The sequence below is a fragment of the Hydra vulgaris genome, chromosome 02, assembly GCF_038396675.1.
Source record: "Hydra vulgaris chromosome 02, alternate assembly HydraT2T_AEP".
Lineage (NCBI taxonomy): Eukaryota > Metazoa > Cnidaria > Hydrozoa > Anthoathecata > Hydridae > Hydra > Hydra vulgaris.
Window position 1 is genome coordinate 7,587,501 of NC_088921.1, and position 19,365 is coordinate 7,606,865.

A 19,365-nucleotide genomic window follows, 5' to 3' on the forward strand; every position below is an offset into this window, starting at 1 on the left:
GTAGAAATTATTTATCATTTTAGCTAGATTCTAGTAAAATAATAAAGATTTAATATGGGAAACTTTTAAAATAACAAAAGAAAGTCATCAAGAAAGGGTGTTGGGGCTCGTGGTTGTAAAAAATCTGTGTATATTTTAAATAATAAATGTGGTATCAATGGAAATAAAAAAAAATGTAAATATTGAAAATATCACTAAAAAAGAATTTACCATTAAACCAGCTGAACATTCTGGAAGTAGTGATGATTATTTTTTATTTATAAATTTTAAAATACTTATGGAAATGATAGAAGTAAGAAACAAGTGTCAAGTATGTGGGGAAGCCAATGTCACAATATCTAATAGTTTGGATGATAAAAAGGAATTTTCTCATAAAATTGTTTACTTTTGTAGAAAATGTAAAAATAAAAGTCGCAAGTATACTTCAACTTTTAGTGCTTCTGAAAAAATGTATGGTTGTAAACCAAGTGAAATTAATGTTCGATTGGTTATGGCATTTCGAGAAATTGGTAATCCATAATTGGTAATCCTGATGATTTGTTTTTTTTATGGAAGAAAAAGCTGTTTCAAATTCTTTTGATGTCAAGTCAAAGTCATGCAACATTTTGTCATTTGACGGTCTTAGATAGGTTTTACAAGAAATAGAGGATGGCCTAATTTTGTTAGCTAGATCAAGTCCAACATTTGGTGAATAATATTAAACTCTTTAGATATTTCTTTAAGACATAATATATCATTATTATTTATTTTGATTCGTTTTGGTTGCGAAAAAGTTTGCTTACTGTAATATTTTTTTTAGTTTTTTTTTAGAAGATCTTTATAAAAGTAAATGTATATTTTATAACTTTTTTCATTAGTTGAGTTATTATTTTTAAGAAATTTATTAAATAGTTTTTGTTTGGTTTTAGAGCATTTTATAAGTGTTTTATCCATCCAGGGAATAATAAATGTTTTTATTTTTATTTTTAATACTTTAATTGGACAAGCTTCATAAAAAAATCTCTTGAAATTTATTTAAAAATAAACTATATCCTTCATTTGCATTTTGACTTTTATAAACTTCAGTTCCGTTCTCTATATATAATTTGTTAGTTAGATTGTTTTTCTATAAGTTGAATGGTTGCGTTTAATTAAATTTAAAATTTTGTGTTGATCATTTGGAATAACTTTTATATTTTTGTGTTAACATATATTGGGAATTAATCACTATATCAGTCTTAAATATCCCTGTCTCAAAAGAAGTTTCTAATTAATTGTTAATAAAAATATTATCTACTGCAGTTGCAGAAGTTCTATATACCCTAAGCGGTTCCGTGAGGGTACCAAGGTAAAATAATTTTTTTTTTCTTTGTTTGTTTTTAAAATACATTTTTCAATAAAATTTTGAAATGATATACTTTTGCCTCTCGGTGTCGGTACACACATCAAGTTATAATGTTTTTATTTTTGCATTATTTACTTCAATAAGTTACCTTCCATAATTAATACTTTTTACACTTAATTGCCTTTATTTTACACTGATACATTTCAAGTAAATAAACACCTAGCTCCCCGCCTTTGTTTATTGTTTCCTCGTTTTTGGCTAACTAGTTTGTAATTGGACGAACTATAACTAGAATTCGACTCTAGTGGACTTTCTAAATCATGCCAAGTCTCTGACAGATATATGACGTCGAAATTGTAATTTATTTTTAATAAAAATGCTTTAAATTTTTCAAAATTTTGACTAATGCGTCTTATGTTTAAGTGTAATATAGAAATGGAATTTAAATCTTTTTTGATTTTAAATTCATAAGCACCAAGATATGGTGTTTTTATTAAATTCAGTTTCTAAAAAAATATTCAAGTTGTCTTTAGAAAGATTGTTCGAAAGATTATCCTCAAAAAGATCATTATTCGCTATTTTTGATAAATAAATAATTTAAATAAGAAAAAAAAAAGTTAGCTAAGAACTCATTAAAATAGAATACCAAAAGTATAAATTAATTTCCTTTGCTTTTCTATTTCTTGAATTTGAATAAAGTATATAAAGTTTTTACAATACTTAGAATGATTTAAATCTGATTTAACTGCCATACTTCCAAGTTTTGTAAATTTTTTTTCATTTTTATCTCTTTTTTCGCAGAACTCCAGACAATATATTAGCCCAAGAACTGCTTATCACTATTTTAATTTAATAATGAACCTTATGTTATATGTATTATAGACTAAATTAATTCATCGAATTTTATATTTTCGAATTTAATCAGGTCCGTACCGTGAAATTATTTAGGATAAATCATTTTTGAAAAAGAAAGCAATTTGTAGTAAATAAATATCTTGCTTAATATTATAAAAAAATTCACGCAAAACAGAGAGCGATTGTTAGCAAAAAGAGCGCAAATTCAACAAAAAAGAGGTCGATCGCACCCAATAACTCCCCTTTCCCCCTATCTTTGGATATGTCACTATTTTCTTATAAGGATATAAGGAGCAAACTAATGCTTTTAGTGTTGTTCATAAGCCATAACAAGAACTCTATGTAGTAGATTTGAAAACAAAAAATAAAAGTATATTTACATTAAGAGGATAAATGCTAAGTAGGGTACATCGTACTTTTAAAATTTTTGATTTTTAATTTGTCAGATAAATTTTATGGTGCCACTAGAGGTGAATAATGACTTCGAAAAAAAAATTGAAAAAAACTTTTTTTACCTAAGCGGGATTGCATTTTTTGGAAAGGTAAAATTGATCATTTATGCATAAATGCAAGGGGGGTTAAAATTTTTTTAATGATAAAAAGACAAATTTACAACAACCAGACTTTTATTGTTTGAATGGCGTCATTTAACGTTTAAAAAATATAACTATAATAATTATTCATAATTAGATGGTTTTAAGAGCAACCCATGAGCCCTTCGAAATAAGACGGGAATTATAAAAACACAATGTAACATTAAATAATGGCATTAAAAGAATTAAAACATTTGAACCTATATAACAGCTGGAACCTTTAATTGAACGTCCGGTAAACATTCCCAAAACAACAGTGTAAACATTCCCAAAACAACTTATAACAGATGCAATGCTCTGTTATTAATTGGTATAACGTTTACCTACAGACCATATTGACATGAATCTTTCCAAAGCAAAGTGTAAAAATATTTGCCGTAGTAGATGGCTTGCCTCAACATATAGATTGTCACACCAGAAGCTTTAATTTTTTACTCTTACTGGTGACGTTTTTTAAAAGTTTCATTTAGTCGTCAAGTAGTCGTTAACCACAAGTATATTTTCATATGTACTATAAATCTATAAATAAAAAGTGAAACGCAGAATTGTTGATGGCAATGTCACAAAGGAACAATGTTGTGACTGCTGAAAAAACAAAAAAAGAAAATTCCAAACATTGCCACATCATGCATTTAAAATGGATCTTACAGCTGTGTCTCTAGTGCAAAGTTTTCCTTATATCTTTAATAGTTATAATTGTGAGTCTTAATATCGTTTCTTCACCTGAATTGATTAAAAGAGTTCGAATTAAGGATTCCGAGTTGGCAAAAAAAGCCGATAAAAATAGTTTAATTAATAACTGACAATAAAACCAGACAAGGAAACAACTATTACTTATAGAAACCTGTAAATAATGTTTTGTTTTGAGTAAGAAATAATACTTTAAATGAGTTTCGTGGAAAGCCATAAAATTAGTCGTGGTCATTTTTATATATTTGAAGTTTTTTATGGGTGTTGGAATTTCAAATTTACGGACATTACTTAATTATAGTTTTACTTTTTCCAAATATCTTAAATTGAGTGTAACTAAAGGAAAAAACTTCTTAGGCTTCTTCTTTCAGACTTTGTTTCGTTTTTACTGTATTCCAAATATGAAATTTTTATTTTTTTCAACATAAACCGCAATTGTATTATATATTTAAACCATGCTCTTTGGTAATTTAAACAGTTTTCCGTTGGAGAAAATAATATTTTCTGATTCAATACAATTGTATTGAGTTAATTTGAGATGAATTAAAGAAGAAGCGAAGAGCGGATCCAGACCATAAAGTAAGGGGGAAGGGGTAGATTTTATTTTACTTTTTTGATTTGGTGGATCAAAATCATCTAATAGGGGTAAGGGGCAATTTCTAGGCATTCACCCCATCGCTTTTAACTATGATTCCTCACCCCCTAAAAAGAAGCTCGGGTTAAAAATTTTTTTTTTTACAAACTTTTTACGATAAACTTTGTTGTTTACAAAGATAACTATTTGATTAGGATTATTTCATTTAAATTTACTAAACCTCCACAAACTCTTCAAATAAATGTTTACAATATAAGATCCCATGTTTATCACCGTCATCGGTAACTTTTATTTTCGTCATTAAAAACCTGTATTTTCTGGTTTATTTCTGCATATCTGATCATCCGCTATATATATTTAGTAGTTTATATATGATACTTTAATCAAGTCTTGATGCCAAATGTTTTTTTTTAATTTAGGATTAAAAACAACTTCAGGAATATCTTGAAAAAAATTGATTAAATTTGATTGAAAAAAAAAAAGAATTTAGCGAAATCTCGGTGATTATGAAAAAATAGCTATTTAGTTTATAGTGATCTAAGTGAAAATGATGTCAAACCAATAAATCAGAAGATACGCGCCATTATCTTAGAGTTATTTTTCAAATCGGATGTGTCAAACTGCCATCTAATCGAATGGTATTGTACAAATGGTAAAAATCTACTCTAGTGAGGCAACTCTCGACAAAAATTTTTAGGTTAAACGGGAGCTATTGTTATAGATTTAATGGAAAAGGTTATCACCTGTACGCCATTAACTTCTAAAATTTCTTTGAATTAACAAAGAACATGATAAATCACGTTAAGAACTGACTGAAAGTCAAATCCAAAAGAATGAGCAAAAGCTAAACTGTGAAACAGGGAGAACTGAGAACTGAGAAATGAAAACTGAGAAACTGAGAAACAAGGAGACGTTATAAGCAGAAGCAGAGAGAGTGAAGTGGTTGCTAAATGAAAAGACAAAAGAGACAAGACAAAAAAAAAAACGCCTCCTTACTACGAGTATACTCGTAGTTGGCAAATAAAAGACGCCGACTTACTTAGAGTATACTCATAGTTTGCAGCAAACAGATTAAGGGTTACAGAGGTTTTATAATTTAAAAATTTTTTAAAACTATTGACGTCTGCGTATCTGAACATAGCGCCTTTTCCTAATATCGGAATAGTTTATAGAACTTAAGAAAAGTTCAGTTTCCGTCATAATCAGCAAAAAATCAGATACTCTTTTAGTTTTATGCCTAAAATTAGACACTAATGAATGAACTTCTACCTAACTTTTTTAATTTTTTTTTAACTATTTATTTTTAATCCTACTACTTAATGCACCTAATTATCTTCGAAGTCACCTGAGTTATTAACTTTAATACATGACATGAAATTGTTGAAATATATCAGAATTTTTGTTATACCATTACATCATAACTTCGATTTAATCATAAGAAATTTTAATTCTCTAATTCTAAAATAAAAATAACATAAAAAATAACGTAAAAAAATAGAGGTAGATACTTTTTTAAGTTTTTTTTCTAAAAAAGAACAAAAATTTTTTTAGAAACACCACAAGTCAGTGGCTTGAGGTGTTTCTAAAATCAACTGTAATTCCCAGAGGTATTTGCCTGAGGTGGCAAAACCTGCCACCTCTGGGCAAGTTTTGCGACATTGGTTAGGAAAGAGGCGTGAAGACCGTAAGGACGTCTTGGGGCACCTAAATATAGTTGAAAAAAAAAATCCAACTAATAGACTATTTAATTCTTTTCCCAGGCCAAAGTCAAGATGTTAAGTTAAGGTTATGAAAAAATAAGATTAACTTTAATCTTTTTTATTTGAATAAGTAAATGCTAATATATTTAATACCACTAAGAACTAATCTAAGATGTTCACTTAAAATTAGTTTTTATGCCTAAAAATAAATTAGTAAAAAACATAAATTGTTAAGATCATCATGCCCATGTCTCTCCTACATTGTTATTTTTTTTCTTTTAAAGATAATACATAAAAATAAGGATTTGATAAATGTTTAGTTGAAAAACATTTAGATATTATTTTAGAATAGATCTTTAAAATGGGTGAACCTGTATTCGAAATAATTCTGACAGCAACGTCTTTGTCTACTTAGAACAATTTTAATCTTAAATACATTGCAGAGCTGCACGAAGAGATATTAGCATAGTTTTAATCTATTTAAAAAATGTATTTTGTTTTATTTGTATCCAAGTTTATTTTTCTTAAACTATTCCGTTAGATTTAAAAACTCCTTGCTCACTATTTTATATACATTTGGGCAACCAAAGAGTTGAGTATACATAATTCGCTCTAATATTTTCGAGAAACAAAGGAGATTTGTACAGGATCTAAAAACAGGTATAACTCTCGAATTATAACTAATTTAACGTTTGTATTTCAAGTATATCCTTTCTTAAAAAAGTTCAGAATATTTACGATGTATTCAGGTAGAAAATAGTAACCAACTCAGGTAAAAAAAAAATAATCGAGCTCAATCAATTACAATTTGCGGTTTATACTTATAAATAACAAAATCCTGAAAACTATTAACGACTAATTTATTTAATTAAATGTAAGTTTGATAATTTCAATAATTAATAAATAATAAATAAATTTTAAGATTGCGCAGTATTGGTTATGAGGAGGATTGAAAGTTTTTTTCATTTTTTTTTTTGTTTAAAAAAATGGATAAAACTACAAAAAAAAAAAAAAAAAAAGACACATCAGAAAAATGTCGCAAAGTAATTTCACAGTGCGCTAAGAGACCACGAGGTTTTAAATCGACTCAATATAATGGCATTTTTTTTATTCAAGAGTAATTATCTTATTTGTCTTTATTATTAAATCAAATTAAGGTGCCCAATTCAATAAACTTTATAAAAAGTACATTAAAAGAAAGGCCACATAAAATACAACTTAAATGATATCAAACAACTTTATCACCTTTATTTTATTGCACCGCTACCCCCAATACAAATGCTACGCTATAAACAACTACAAACGCTGCCTAATTGTCCTTTTTTTAAGTAAGTAAATTTATTTAAAAAATTATTATTGTAAACGTCAACTTTTCTTGACCTCCCCTGTCAATAATTGTCAAAACGTTTCTGACCTCCTCCTCCCCTATTTTGTCGACAATATTAATGGACATCCCCAAATAAAAATATCATCGTAAATGAAGCTTTAAGTTTTATGTTTTTTAAAAGTAGATTTGAAAACAACTTTAAAAAAATATTTTTAACAATTTCTTTCCGCTAAACAATAAAAATAAAATATCAGGTCTCTTTGAATCTGAGCAAATTATTAATGACATGCAAACGACAACCTTAAAAAAAAATAAGGCATAGATAAATAAGTATATACTGAGTTACAAAAACCAGTACTAAATACACTTTGATAGTTATTAAACCATGACTAAAACAAAATCTTATGCAGCAACAATCTCAACGTTCCAATGTGTTTGGTATTTTTTTCTTTTGTTTGAAATTTATTATTTACCAAATTTTTTTATTTTAAACGCATACATTTTTTTTAATGATTATTTTTTTATATTGTACTTGTTTTTTTAATACTTAAATTGCAATGATTAAAAAGAAGATTTTGTTATTAAGATTTGTGCCCGTAAGAAATCGTTCCTATTTTATAAGAAATCGTTCCTGTTTCTAGAAAATAGTTCCCGAAGAAATAGTTCTAGTTTTTGAGAAATCGTTCCGATTTTTTAAATTGATAGTTAGTAGAGCCGTAATAGGAACGATTTTATTTCGGCAACAATATATACTTTGGTACCAAATATTTTAAATTTTACGCAAATAGCGAAGCAGGTTTAGCAATTTGTTCACAACTTACGTGAATAAATAGCAAAGCTTGAAAATATGATATTTGATTTTAGAAGATCATTAGTGTAGTTTTTATGTACTGGAACTATTTTAAAACGAATGTCTATTAATAATTTTGTTTTAAATTGATCAATGTTTATTTGGAAAAGTTAAATTTTAATATAGGTATTAATTTATTCGAAATGAAAATGTAGGTTTATTTAATAGAGAATTTCCAACATGAAAAACTGTCAAAAATGATATTGCTAATTCTTTGAAATAATTATAACGTTTTTATGATCATAAAAGTTTCATATGCTACTTCTAAAAGAAAAACAAGAGTTTGCATATCAATAAAATACAGGGGCGGACTGGGGCCTTGATAAGGGAAGGCAAAAATTCGAATAAGCAGGGCATAGTTCAGAAGAAAGGGCTACTCGGGAAGAGCAATCGTTGTCAACTATCGTGCAGGACAAGGCAAGGGCCGGGGATTTTCCGTTTTTCCCAAGTGATTAGCCCGCCTATGATAAAAAAAAACATGATGTTTTAATGAATGTTCGGAAATTCAAACCAATAGCTTAGTATCTTAATCTATATTTATAAAACAATTAAAAAAATTGTTACAAATAATTTAACTTTTTAGTTGAACTCCTAATGCTTAACATGTTTTTATACTTTGCAAATGTTTATTCCATATATCACTATATATCACTAATGTACAATAACACATTATTTTGATGTAAATACAATTATTTAACGGATACAAAATCAAAGTTTTCAAAATGATAACATCGTGTAAAGATAGAGTAATTACGAAATAAAATGCTGGAGGATAGTTTTAAAAAAACTTATAAACAGCATATAAATATTAATTTAACTTTTGTCTTAACTATCAGTAATTGCAGTTAATATTACAATTTTAAAACAATGTCGCCAATTTGTTTGAACACCAAATCTCAATTAAGTTTCAGTCAAGTAAATAATAAACTGCTAAGGTTTTTAATTTTTTGGTTCATCAGTTTCTCAGCTAAGAAAATAAGCTCCATATGATGTAACTAGACAAGAATTCAGTATGATAGAAATGGTTGTATTCAACTTATGAAAATGCATACCTTAAATAAAGTGGTCTTTATCTCAAAGCAGGCTGTGTGCTCTCATATCATTACTTATACTTCGTATTTTTTTACGTCAAACTAAAATTTAATCTTCGGGATTTGGGAAAGTTGACAATAAACAGCCACGATCTTTTTAAACAAATTTTTACATTAAAAGATCCTTTGTTTATCGTCATCATTAGTTGGGCAAAATTTGTGAAGACTTTTCGATTTAAAAAAAATATCCTTCATTGCTAACAAAATAAAAAAGGCTCTGGAGAAAAAAGTGAGGGCATGAGCCTTTATAGCGACCTTCTTAAAAATTTTAGTTTTTTAACGTGTTGTTAAAAAACTAAAATTTTTAGAAAAAAACTAAATTTTCTGAAAAAATAAATAATCAAGTCTCAGAATCTAACTTAAAAACAGAGTTCCAGACAATTAACGCCATCTGTGCGACCTCGTAATACTGTAAGCCCTGGGTTTACAGTAAAAGTTTGTTTTTAAAAATGGGTATTGATCTTTCATCTACTATATTTATAAAAATACTAAGAGGTATTTTAATACTATAAAAAAAACCACATATATTTAAAATACCTAATTTCAAATTTGATTAAGAGATGCCTTGCAAGAAGAGCTGCCCTGTAAGAATCAAGCAGAGCTCAATAGTAACTAATTTCAGGTTTGAAAATTAGATAAAAGAAAGAAACTATTTTTGCATAGTTATTTAATTTTATAAACGAAAAAATATATATGGTGGACATAAGGTTTGTCTAAATAGCATGCTTCAAAGTACTCAAAAACTAATTTTTCTTTTCTTTTAATATTCATTTTTATCCAAAGACTTTAGTAGTCTATAATTTTTTTTAATTATAAATTTTAATTTGGTAAAATACCTCAAAATATAAAATTAATTACACTAATTACGCAAAATAGATACATCTTCAACCTCACTTCGACAACACAACCAATTTTATAAATAGCCTTTTTTTTCCAATGGGTATTTTTATATTTTAAAATAGTTGAACAAATGAAGATTAATAATTAAAAAATAATAGTTAGACTAACAAAGTCTTTTTTTTGATGAAAATTAAGATTGAAAAAAATCATCTTTTGCGTACTTTTGAATCATGATATTTAGACAAGCAATATGTCTACCATATATATTTTATCGTCTATTAAGTCTTAATTAGGTAATATAAAATAATAAAAATAAATAACTATGCAAAATTGGTTCTGCTGTTTTAATTTCAAATTTAAAAATGTGTTTAACATTACTGGGTAAGTATTCTTAAGTCACTTTAAAAACTTTTGAAGTCCAATATTTAGAGAATGTATAAATATTTTTTGATAATTATTTCTGATTTGACTTTCTAGTATGAATAGCAAAAGCATAATAAATAAATAACAATAATATATAAATAATAATAATAAAAAAAAAACAATTGTGAAGAGTTACTATTGAGCTCTGATGCTTACAGAAGGTAAGGCTTTTTATAAAAATTAAAATTATCTTTGTTAAAAATATGTTGTTGTTTTTATAATATTTAAATAGTATATAAATTTTATAATATATAAAAAAACCCATAGTTATTTTTTATAAAAATGGTAAATGAAAAGTCAATGCCAATTTTTGAAAATAAAATTTTACTGTAAATCCAGGTCTTTAGCCATATTAAAAATTAGTCATAAACAAAAAAAAAGATTAAAATGTTTCATTTCCAAAAAATTTAAATAAAGTAAAAAAACTACCTCACGGTCATGCCATGAGGAACTCCAAAAGTTTATGTTGATATAGTTATTTCTGCTGTTTGATATTATACGCACTGCTCGATAAATGATCTCTAAACTAAAGCAAGTTAATATTTTCTACTACATACAGAAGGAGTTTTCTTTCTATTATTTAAATGTACCAATTTATGATTTTAAAAGCCTTCAAAAACTAATCAAAACTCCTATTGAAAAGGAGTTAATTACTATTATAAACTTATTTTCAACTATATAGTTAATTATTTTTCATTATTTAAAAGTGTTATCTAGGCAATTCATGTTCAGATGTTTCTCAATATTATTGGTTCAATATTAGGTTCAATATTAGGTTCAATATTAGGTTCAATATTAGGTTCAATATTAGGTTCAATATTAGGTTCAATATTAGGTTTCTTTAACATTTTAGTTTCTTATATATACAAGATTTCTTTAACATTTTAGCTTCTTATATATTAAAATTGTGTCCTTATGCCCTCCGCTCTAAAGATATTATTTATTTATTTTCACACTAATGTTATTCAATAAAACTAATTCTCGAATAACGGATGTGTAAAACGAGAGGATAACATTGGGTTATCTCATCCACTTTTGAAATCGCTCCGACCCCGCTGAAATATGCTATTTTCTAATTTTTCATTGTAATTCTTTTTAGTTTTTGAAAACTGCTAAATACAAAAAGAGATGGTTTTTATATAAAAAAACTTTTTGTTTTTCAAACAAAAAATCCAATTTTCGAAACAATATTCCTTAATAAAACAAAAAAAAAATTGTAATAGTGTATTATACTCCGGGTTTGACCGATAGGAATTGCATAAATCATTTCACTCAAAGATTTTATGCAGTTTTTCCACTATCACTATTTTTTACAATAAATTTTGATATAAATTAGCACTTTAATTAGATTTCTGCAGATATTAAGTGCTTCATGTAAAATCTATCGGTCGTCCAGAGTAAGAAACACCACAAGTCAGTGACTTCAATACAATGCATGTTGTAAAGCCTATTTTTTTTTTTTTCTGGCTGCAAGCAACCACTAATAAGTTGGGAGTTATTAGAAAAAAAAGAAAGGAGTTATAGACCAAAAAACGGTTGACAGAAGACAAAATGTTGAAGATTGTATAAGTTAGAAAAACATGAAGGTGGGAGTTAGTTCTAAAGGGTTAAAATGCGCAGAAAAAACTAGACGAGTAAAAGTTTTTAGACGAGTCAAGCGAGAATGAATTTTAGCTAATGGAGTTAGGGATGATGGCTCCTTTGAGCTGCAACCATGATAGTATTTGTAAAAAAGAGAAAGAGATGCAACTTTATTACGATGGGAAAGAAGCTCAAGCTTAGTAGATAGAGCGGTTCCAACTACGTTTACAATGCGTTATTGGACCTTGTTTAGAAGAGAAAGAGCATCATCAGACACGGTGATTCAATACTTATGAAAGCTTGGGATTTTATTATGCGCATGCGTCTGTTACAAATACTCGGTTATCTAATTTTATATTTACGTGTTCAATTTGTACGTTTCAACCTTGTTTCCTGTTTTTAAAGACAATATTTTAATGGTTGCTAATATTTTGACTCATAAAATGAAATTTTACATAAATGAGTTAGTTTAAGCATAAAATCAATGTGAAAAATATATCTAAACATCCACTTTATTTATTTAACTTTTAACTGGAATATTACCTAAACTAACACTTTACATAGATGCCAATTATGGACGAAGTAAAATTTTTATGATATTTGGGTTAGTTTTTAATAAAAATATTGTTAATCGTCTCTCAAAAAATTTTAGTTTCTATAACCGATCATTTTTTAATGAAATATATTTTCATCTTTTAGTCAAGAGGTTTTTATAAAATCTTCATTTTGATGAAGCCTGAAAAACATCAACAAAAATTATTGAGAGTATGCAAAATTTGTGGAAATTTGACTGGAAAAGACTCTATAAAAACCATCAGTAGGCGGAATAGAATTTATAATATTTTTAAAATAAATATTGTTGAAGATTGTTTAGATGTTCATCCAGCACAAATGTGTTTGAAATGCAATACAACTATGGTGAATATAGAAAACCGAGGTAATAAAACTTTCAATGCTATACCAAAAATTTGGTTAAAATGTCAAGCAAACGAGTGTAATTGTGTATTTGGTAAAGCTGGTCGAAAACCAAAGCCAAATGTAGAAAGACCAGAAACATTTAAAAGATGGACTCAAATAAACCTTAATCTGTTTCTAAAATCCTTACCTTTACCTTTGAACCAAGATCAGTATTTTGAATTAAATCTTCAGCTTAATCCTCATTTAACATTATGTATTTGTAAAGTTGGTGAAAAAGTAATGCATCAATCAGTTATGATTAAAGATTGTCAGCATTCTTTTTGTAGCCGACACAAAAAAGAATTTGCTTGTTAAAGGTAAACTAGAAAATGAACCAAAATGTTCTATATGTTCAACCTACATCATGGTTAATAGCCTTTGCAGTTCTGTGCATATGGAGTTACAGGAGCTATTGGTAAGTTTGCTCTGCTTTTATTACACTTATACAAAAAAACGTTTCTTTTAGAAAGTAAATAAACTTTATCAAGAAAACTTAAGGACTTTAAAAACATTAAAAACTAATGAAAACTGATAGCATTTCTGTTATGCATAGGTCAGCATTGCTGTCTTTTTTGTGACCAAAAAAGATACCCAACTAGCTCCAATATGTAGAGAGCATGTTGTTTCACAAAGGTCTTTAAACTCCTTAAACAATGACTTTCATCGTTTTCAAAGTAATGGAGGAAATTTGAAAAATGCTAAATTATTCAACAATGTGATTAATGAAACTTTATTTAATATTCCTCTAGACCAGGTAATATAATTTAGCACTTCTGTTTTTTAATCTTTTTAGTACTCTTTGTTGGTTCAATCGTGAGTTTAGTATTGGTAGTTGGTATCTTTGAAATTTTGTTAGGTTGCTGTACCTGCTTTACATATATCTTTGGGTACCTATTTAAAGTTTTTCAACATGTTCGAAGATGAATGCCACTTAATAGATATAAAGCTTGCTGGAGAACTTACTTTAAAGAATAATATAATTGGTAAAGCTGATTTTGACAAATATGTTAACATGCATCTTCAATCCAATCTTGTAAAAAGTGTTATTGAAGACTGTGACAATAAAATTGCACTTCTACAAGACACAATTTCTCTAAAGGTTATATGTGAGCCAGATAAAACAGTAGAAATTAGGAACATATATACACCAAGAATAGTTAACGACAAGGTATTTATTATTATGAAACTATGTTTATTATATTACTATGTTTGCAAAAATGTTTAATCAAGTTTACAATGAAATTTTTGTTAAATAAAAATATTATTAAAAATTTATATATATATCCTTATATTTTAAAATTTTAAATATATATTTTTCTAGATAAAAGAATTAAGTTCATTAAATGAAGCAAACGTACTTGATAAAACTTCAGTTCCCTGCATTCAGCAACTTAATGAAGTGTTGAAGGCTAATAAAGTAGAAAGGCAGCCTTATCATGGAAAATGCTTTGTTGGAAACCATGTTCACATAATGCTTAAGGTTTTTATTTAATAGTATATATTATTTATATTTTTATGTGTTTTTGTATTAGGAACAGTTGTTCTGAAAAGCAGCAATTGAAAAACCTGAGGTCACTGGGAAAAAATCTAATGTGGCTTTCGAATTGTTCATATAAAACCTTTAATTTTTTTCAATTTTTTTGTTTTGAACTACCCGATCTTTGCAAATTAGAGGGATTAAAGACCCCCCCCCCCTGCTTATTACACCCACTACAATTAAGCAGAAAAGAGTAAATTGGTTGTTGCAAAAAAAAGTTAATGCTTGTTGACAAAAACAAAAGTTATATTTGAATTGATCAAAAATCCATAGAAATCAGTTTAATCTCATGCAAAAGTGTTTTTTTTTTTTGTAAAATATTGAAAAATTATTTAATTTTATAAATATTTTTTTAGCCTCAGCCATTGTTAGATTTGTGCAATTCCATTCCATCTCAACTCTTGGTTTTATTGGCACCGATATTAATTTATTATCTGTTAAAGTGAGCCAGAATTTTAAGCAGTTATTTCATTATTCAAAATGTTATAAGCTCATGAACAGCTCGCAATCTTTTCAAAGGAATGATATTCAGGAATTAGGTAGGTTTTCTTTTTAAGCAGATTGGTGATTGAGTTTAACACATTTTTGAGCTAATTGAAAAGTAAATTTTGCAAACGAGCATGGCTGTCTTGATTGCTTTTAGGTAGATATTTGATTAGTATATTTAAAGGAAGTTGTGTAAAAGATTTTCAATAATCAAATTATTTAATTTTAGACTTAGCAATCCGTACGCTTATGGAGTATTATCGGTTGACTTGGCCAAGTGCATCTGTAACTCCAAAGATGCAATTGCTTTGAATCCCATGTAATTCAATTTATTCAGAAATGGGGATTAGACATTGGCGTTTATGGGGAACAAGGCGGCGAAAGTTTACATTCCGAATTTAGCAACCTTAATCGTTTGTTTTGGCATATGAAAGGCTGTAGTCGTTTGAAAAGCACGTTGAAAGAACATTATCTCATAAACCATCCGAAAGCTAAAGCTATGAAACCAGAAATAAAAAAAAGAAAAAAAAATGCTTAGATCTTAAATTTTATTGTATACAAATTTGTATTAAAAATCCAATCTTTTAATAAAAAGGATTTCTAAGGAGTATATAATTCAGAAATGTATTATTATTTAAAAATAATAGTAATGGTTCCCTATTCTGCACCATTACCGAAAACTAAAAATAAATAATTGTACTATGAGTTTTATAGTATGGAGTATATATTGATATAATTAATACTGCTGTTGAAAATTTCTTGGATTTATAATCAAATAGTTTATAAGGTAGCATTGTGCATAAGAAATGTATCATCAATAGAAACTACCGTAGAACCCCGTAAATTCGTACCCTGGATAAGTCGAACTTTTACTAAGTCAGATATTTAACTTTCTTTGAACATTCTATAAATATCGAGAGCTTCTAAGGCCATCGCTAAGTCGGACTATTATCTATTATCGAACTTCATCTACTCCCCTTGAGAGTCCGACTTAACAAGGTTTGTACTTATATTTGTGTTTAAAAGTTATCGGAGGGACATTTTTTAGTTTTTTAATGAAAAATTACAATAGAAAAGTGTTGCATGAAGTTGAAGTATTTTTAAATAAATATTTTCTATGCATTACAAGATTAAATCTTGCATATTTATAGTTTAATTAGTACGTTACACAATTAAAAGTAGATTTTCTTGTTAATATCTTGAGTATCATAAATCTTATAAGTTGTTACTCAATAAAATATGACATTATCTATGTCTGCAAGTTAAGGGCAAACATTAGAAATTCCATAACTGTGGAATCTCTTATACATTTCGAAGTAAATGATTGCAAGTGTTATCTCATAAATTATAAATCCATGTATCTTTTAACATGTTTATAATTACTTAGTTAAAATTGAATGATATAACATTAGACTTTGTGCAAATTTAGGTTTTTATAGTGGTAAGAAATTTTTTCAGAACGCACAAAAAGTATAGAATATATACATAGCTTGCCGTAAAATCATTTTATTTTAGTTAAAAAAATGATTGGTTAAAACAGAACATACAGATTTTTTATACTTTTTTTTACAGAATTTGAATCAATTAAACTTTTTGGCCAAAAAATTTTCAAACAAAAGATATTCTATAGGTTGTATGACAGATGTTTAGTTTTTAAACTTAAAAAACCTTTAATCTTGAACTGAGATATTTTCTTTGTTTACAAACATTCTCATTTATTTTTACGATTTAGGTTAAACACTTAAGGATATAAAATTCTTAAAATGTATTGTGTTTATTTATTCAAGTGAAATTTGTACCTCATTAATAACAAATAAGAAAACAAATTTTCATTATTTGCCTAAAAATCTAATCGCCATTTTTTTTCGTAACTTTATCAAACGTAACTTATGCGCATGCTCACAATAAAATAACAGGCTTAAATCGCCGTGCAGAAGAACCTGCCCAAATATGACAACGGTGAATATGAGATTTGTAGAGATAGAGAATGGAATGAGGAGAGAGAAAATGGCGAGCACGATAAAGCGAAGCTTTATCGTGCTAAATTAGCATCTGCTAAATTAGCCTCTGCTAAATTAGCCTATGCTAAGTTAGCAGATGCTAATTTAGCAATCGATTTTATGTATGGTTTTCTTTGAAAGTCAGTAGTAAACGAAAATCCAAGTAGACGTAAAGGAGAAAACTCAGTGAGAGGGTTGCCATTCATTAATATAGGAATGTCGACAGAACTGTGTTAGTTGTTTGCAGTAAATAACTTTTAAAGAGTTTTGTTGGAGTGAAAATTTACAAGCCACTGTAAGCTTAAATCTGTTACAGAAGTGAAATCAGATTTAATATCGACTGCCTGTTATAAGCGATCGAAAAAAAAAGACTTTTTGTCAAGACAGGAGTATAAAGTTCAGTCATCAGAAAAATTTATTAGATTTATTAAGAGAATTTTATTAAGAGAACCGCAGATGATGCAAATCGGTGGTGATGCGAAGAGAACCGCAGATGATGCAAATCGGTGATGATGCAAATGGCAGATAATGCAAATCGATTTATTAAGAGAACCGCATATGATGCAAATCGGTGCTTGACTTATTTTAGTAATAAAGCGGCCTAAGGTTTTTCTGAAATGACCCGTTCTTTTGTTTTATCTTTACACCACTTAAGCCGAGACGTGCTTTTTTTTATTGTAAAGAGTATCTTACAAATATTAAATTATAAAAAACTAAAATTACTGTTACATTTAAAAACTCTATTCAAGTATAGTTAAGATTAGTTGTTTTATTGTTTATAAAATAAATTATAGAAAATTTAAAATAAATTGAAACCTTAAAAAAAATTCAATTTATTTACATCAAAAACTCTCGTTGAATTTTTTTGATAGAAAAAGGGAAGAACATTTTTAGGCGATTGTTTATTAAAGTCAGAGTAATTAGGCTTCTTCATGCCAAGCCCATCAAATTAAACGGCTCATTGCCACAATTTAGTGGGATCTTTTCGAAATTTAAAGATTTTTTTGTAAAAATGGTTAATAATAAAAGGTTTTTTAAAATTTTGGGGCCCTAATGACAGATTTTGGGGGCCAGACCAATAGCCATAGCAACAAGTATTCCATAAATTAGAACCTCTCGTAACAATATAAGTTATTTTGAAAATAAAAAACTAAATTAGCTTAATATTGTTTTAGTTTTTATTTAAATATAATGATTCTATTTAAATAATTGCCTAATGAAAGATAATTTTTTGTTTAGCTCTTTATTTTGAGTTATAAACTTATGTTTACAGAGAGAAAAACTTAGTTCGAAGCCACAAACTTCAAGGTGGTGGTAGTGTAATAATTTTCAAGGCAGTTGCCCCTCATGTTTAAACTGGGTGAGTCGTTCGTAAAGTTAACGAGGCATTACATAACAAGTACAGAGTAAGTCCGGTAAATTATTTTTACGGATAAAAATTATTATTTAAAAAATAGATACTGCATAAATTATCTTAACAAAGTTTGGCACCAGACCAGTCCAGTAAATTAAAAAAAAAAACACTTTTCAAGAGGCTTTGTCAAATTTGTGTTTTTAATGCTTTTAAATAACTTTTTTAGAATTAAAGGCTTATTTTTAAAAATAATAATATACAAAAATAACAAAAGAAAAAAGCCAGGTTTATTTTCACAAAATAAACTTTACTTAATAGAAATATAACCAGACTAAATTATATATAATAAAATATTACGGGTTGCAATATTAAGTTGATTTTTTGGATTTGCAATAACTCATTCGAAAACTAAGAAAATTAAAAAAAAAAGGTAAAAATAAGAGCAACAACTTGCCATTTAAAACGAAACTACTTAAGTTTAAGCATTTTAAGTGTCTGTTTCTTAAGTACCTTCAACCATAGCATGAAGATGACAAACTGATGCTGATTGCGACTGTCGAGGTGGTAGATGAACTGCAATAATTAAAAAATAAAATCACATTTTTCAAAATAATTTGTAATATTTCAATATATTAGTTGAAACACTTAAAGACTTTAAATAAACATTACATACCCTCTTCAATTGATGACCCAGACCAATAAAGACTTCTCAGCAACTTTTACCGAGAAAACATTGCAACTAATATTACCTTGTATAAAAAACAATGAGTACGGTTTCAAGAAATTTTCTGCAGCATCAATCAAAATTTTTTTTTTAAACTAACGTTCAGTTAGTAGCTAAATAAGAGTTATAAACGAGTCATGGCATGTAATAACATTAAAATCCATCGCATTGTTCTAAAAAATATGAACATAAAAATAACTAAATAATAATAATATAATGCAATAATAGCTAAAATAAACATAAATTAATTATACTGCAACATTTGAAACAAAAACTATTTTTTTATTTTCAAAAAAACACAAAAAAGATAGACACTTTATGTGTTTTTTTTTTGGGCGCCCATATCAGGCCAAGGTTATCAAAACAGGTCCATGTATGTTTAAAATTTATAATCTAATTAATAATAATACAAATAAAAGTATTAGTAATACAAATAAA

The 19,365-nt window shown here is 27.4% G+C and overlaps 1 protein-coding gene across 7 annotated transcripts; it reads left to right on the forward strand.

The window, feature by feature from the left end:
- The first annotated feature begins 10,114 nt into the window (after positions 1-10,114).
- On the forward strand, positions 10,115-18,267 carry LOC136076694 (uncharacterized). 7 transcript variants are annotated; one of them, XR_010636519.1, is made up of 7 exons: positions 10,115-10,246; positions 12,569-13,241; positions 13,380-13,580; positions 13,683-13,994; positions 14,148-14,306; positions 14,720-14,902; positions 15,079-15,488. XR_010636519.1 is itself a non-coding variant. In XM_065790051.1 (6 exons), the coding sequence occupies exons 2-6, from the start codon at positions 13,191-13,193 to the stop codon at positions 18,165-18,167; spliced, it is 768 nt and encodes a 255-aa protein (XP_065646123.1). In that variant the 5' UTR covers positions 12,260-12,473; positions 12,569-13,190; the 3' UTR covers positions 18,168-18,267. The 7 variants fall into 7 exon arrangements, 1 of the variants encoding a protein (XP_065646123.1); XR_010636518.1 differs by lacking the exon at positions 10,115-10,246 and adding an exon at positions 10,341-10,449; XR_010636520.1 differs by lacking the exons at positions 10,115-10,246; positions 15,079-15,488 and adding exons at positions 12,260-12,473; positions 18,123-18,267.
- Positions 18,268-19,365: the final 1,098 nt, after the last annotated feature.

What these genes read in the sequence shown, in the direction of transcription:
- LOC136076694 (XM_065790051.1), top strand. Translation starts at nt 13,191, where the DNA reads ATGGTTAATAGCCTTTGCAGTTCTGTGCATATGGAGTTACAGGAGCTA. An exon ending in TGGAGTTACAGGAGCTATTG is followed by an intron (nt 13,242 to 13,379) that starts GTAAGTTTGCTC and finishes TGTTATGCATAG; the next exon opens with GTCAGCATTGCTGTCTTTTT. An exon ending in TTAATATTCCTCTAGACCAG is followed by an intron (nt 13,581 to 13,682) that starts GTAATATAATTT and finishes AAATTTTGTTAG; the next exon opens with GTTGCTGTACCTGCTTTACA.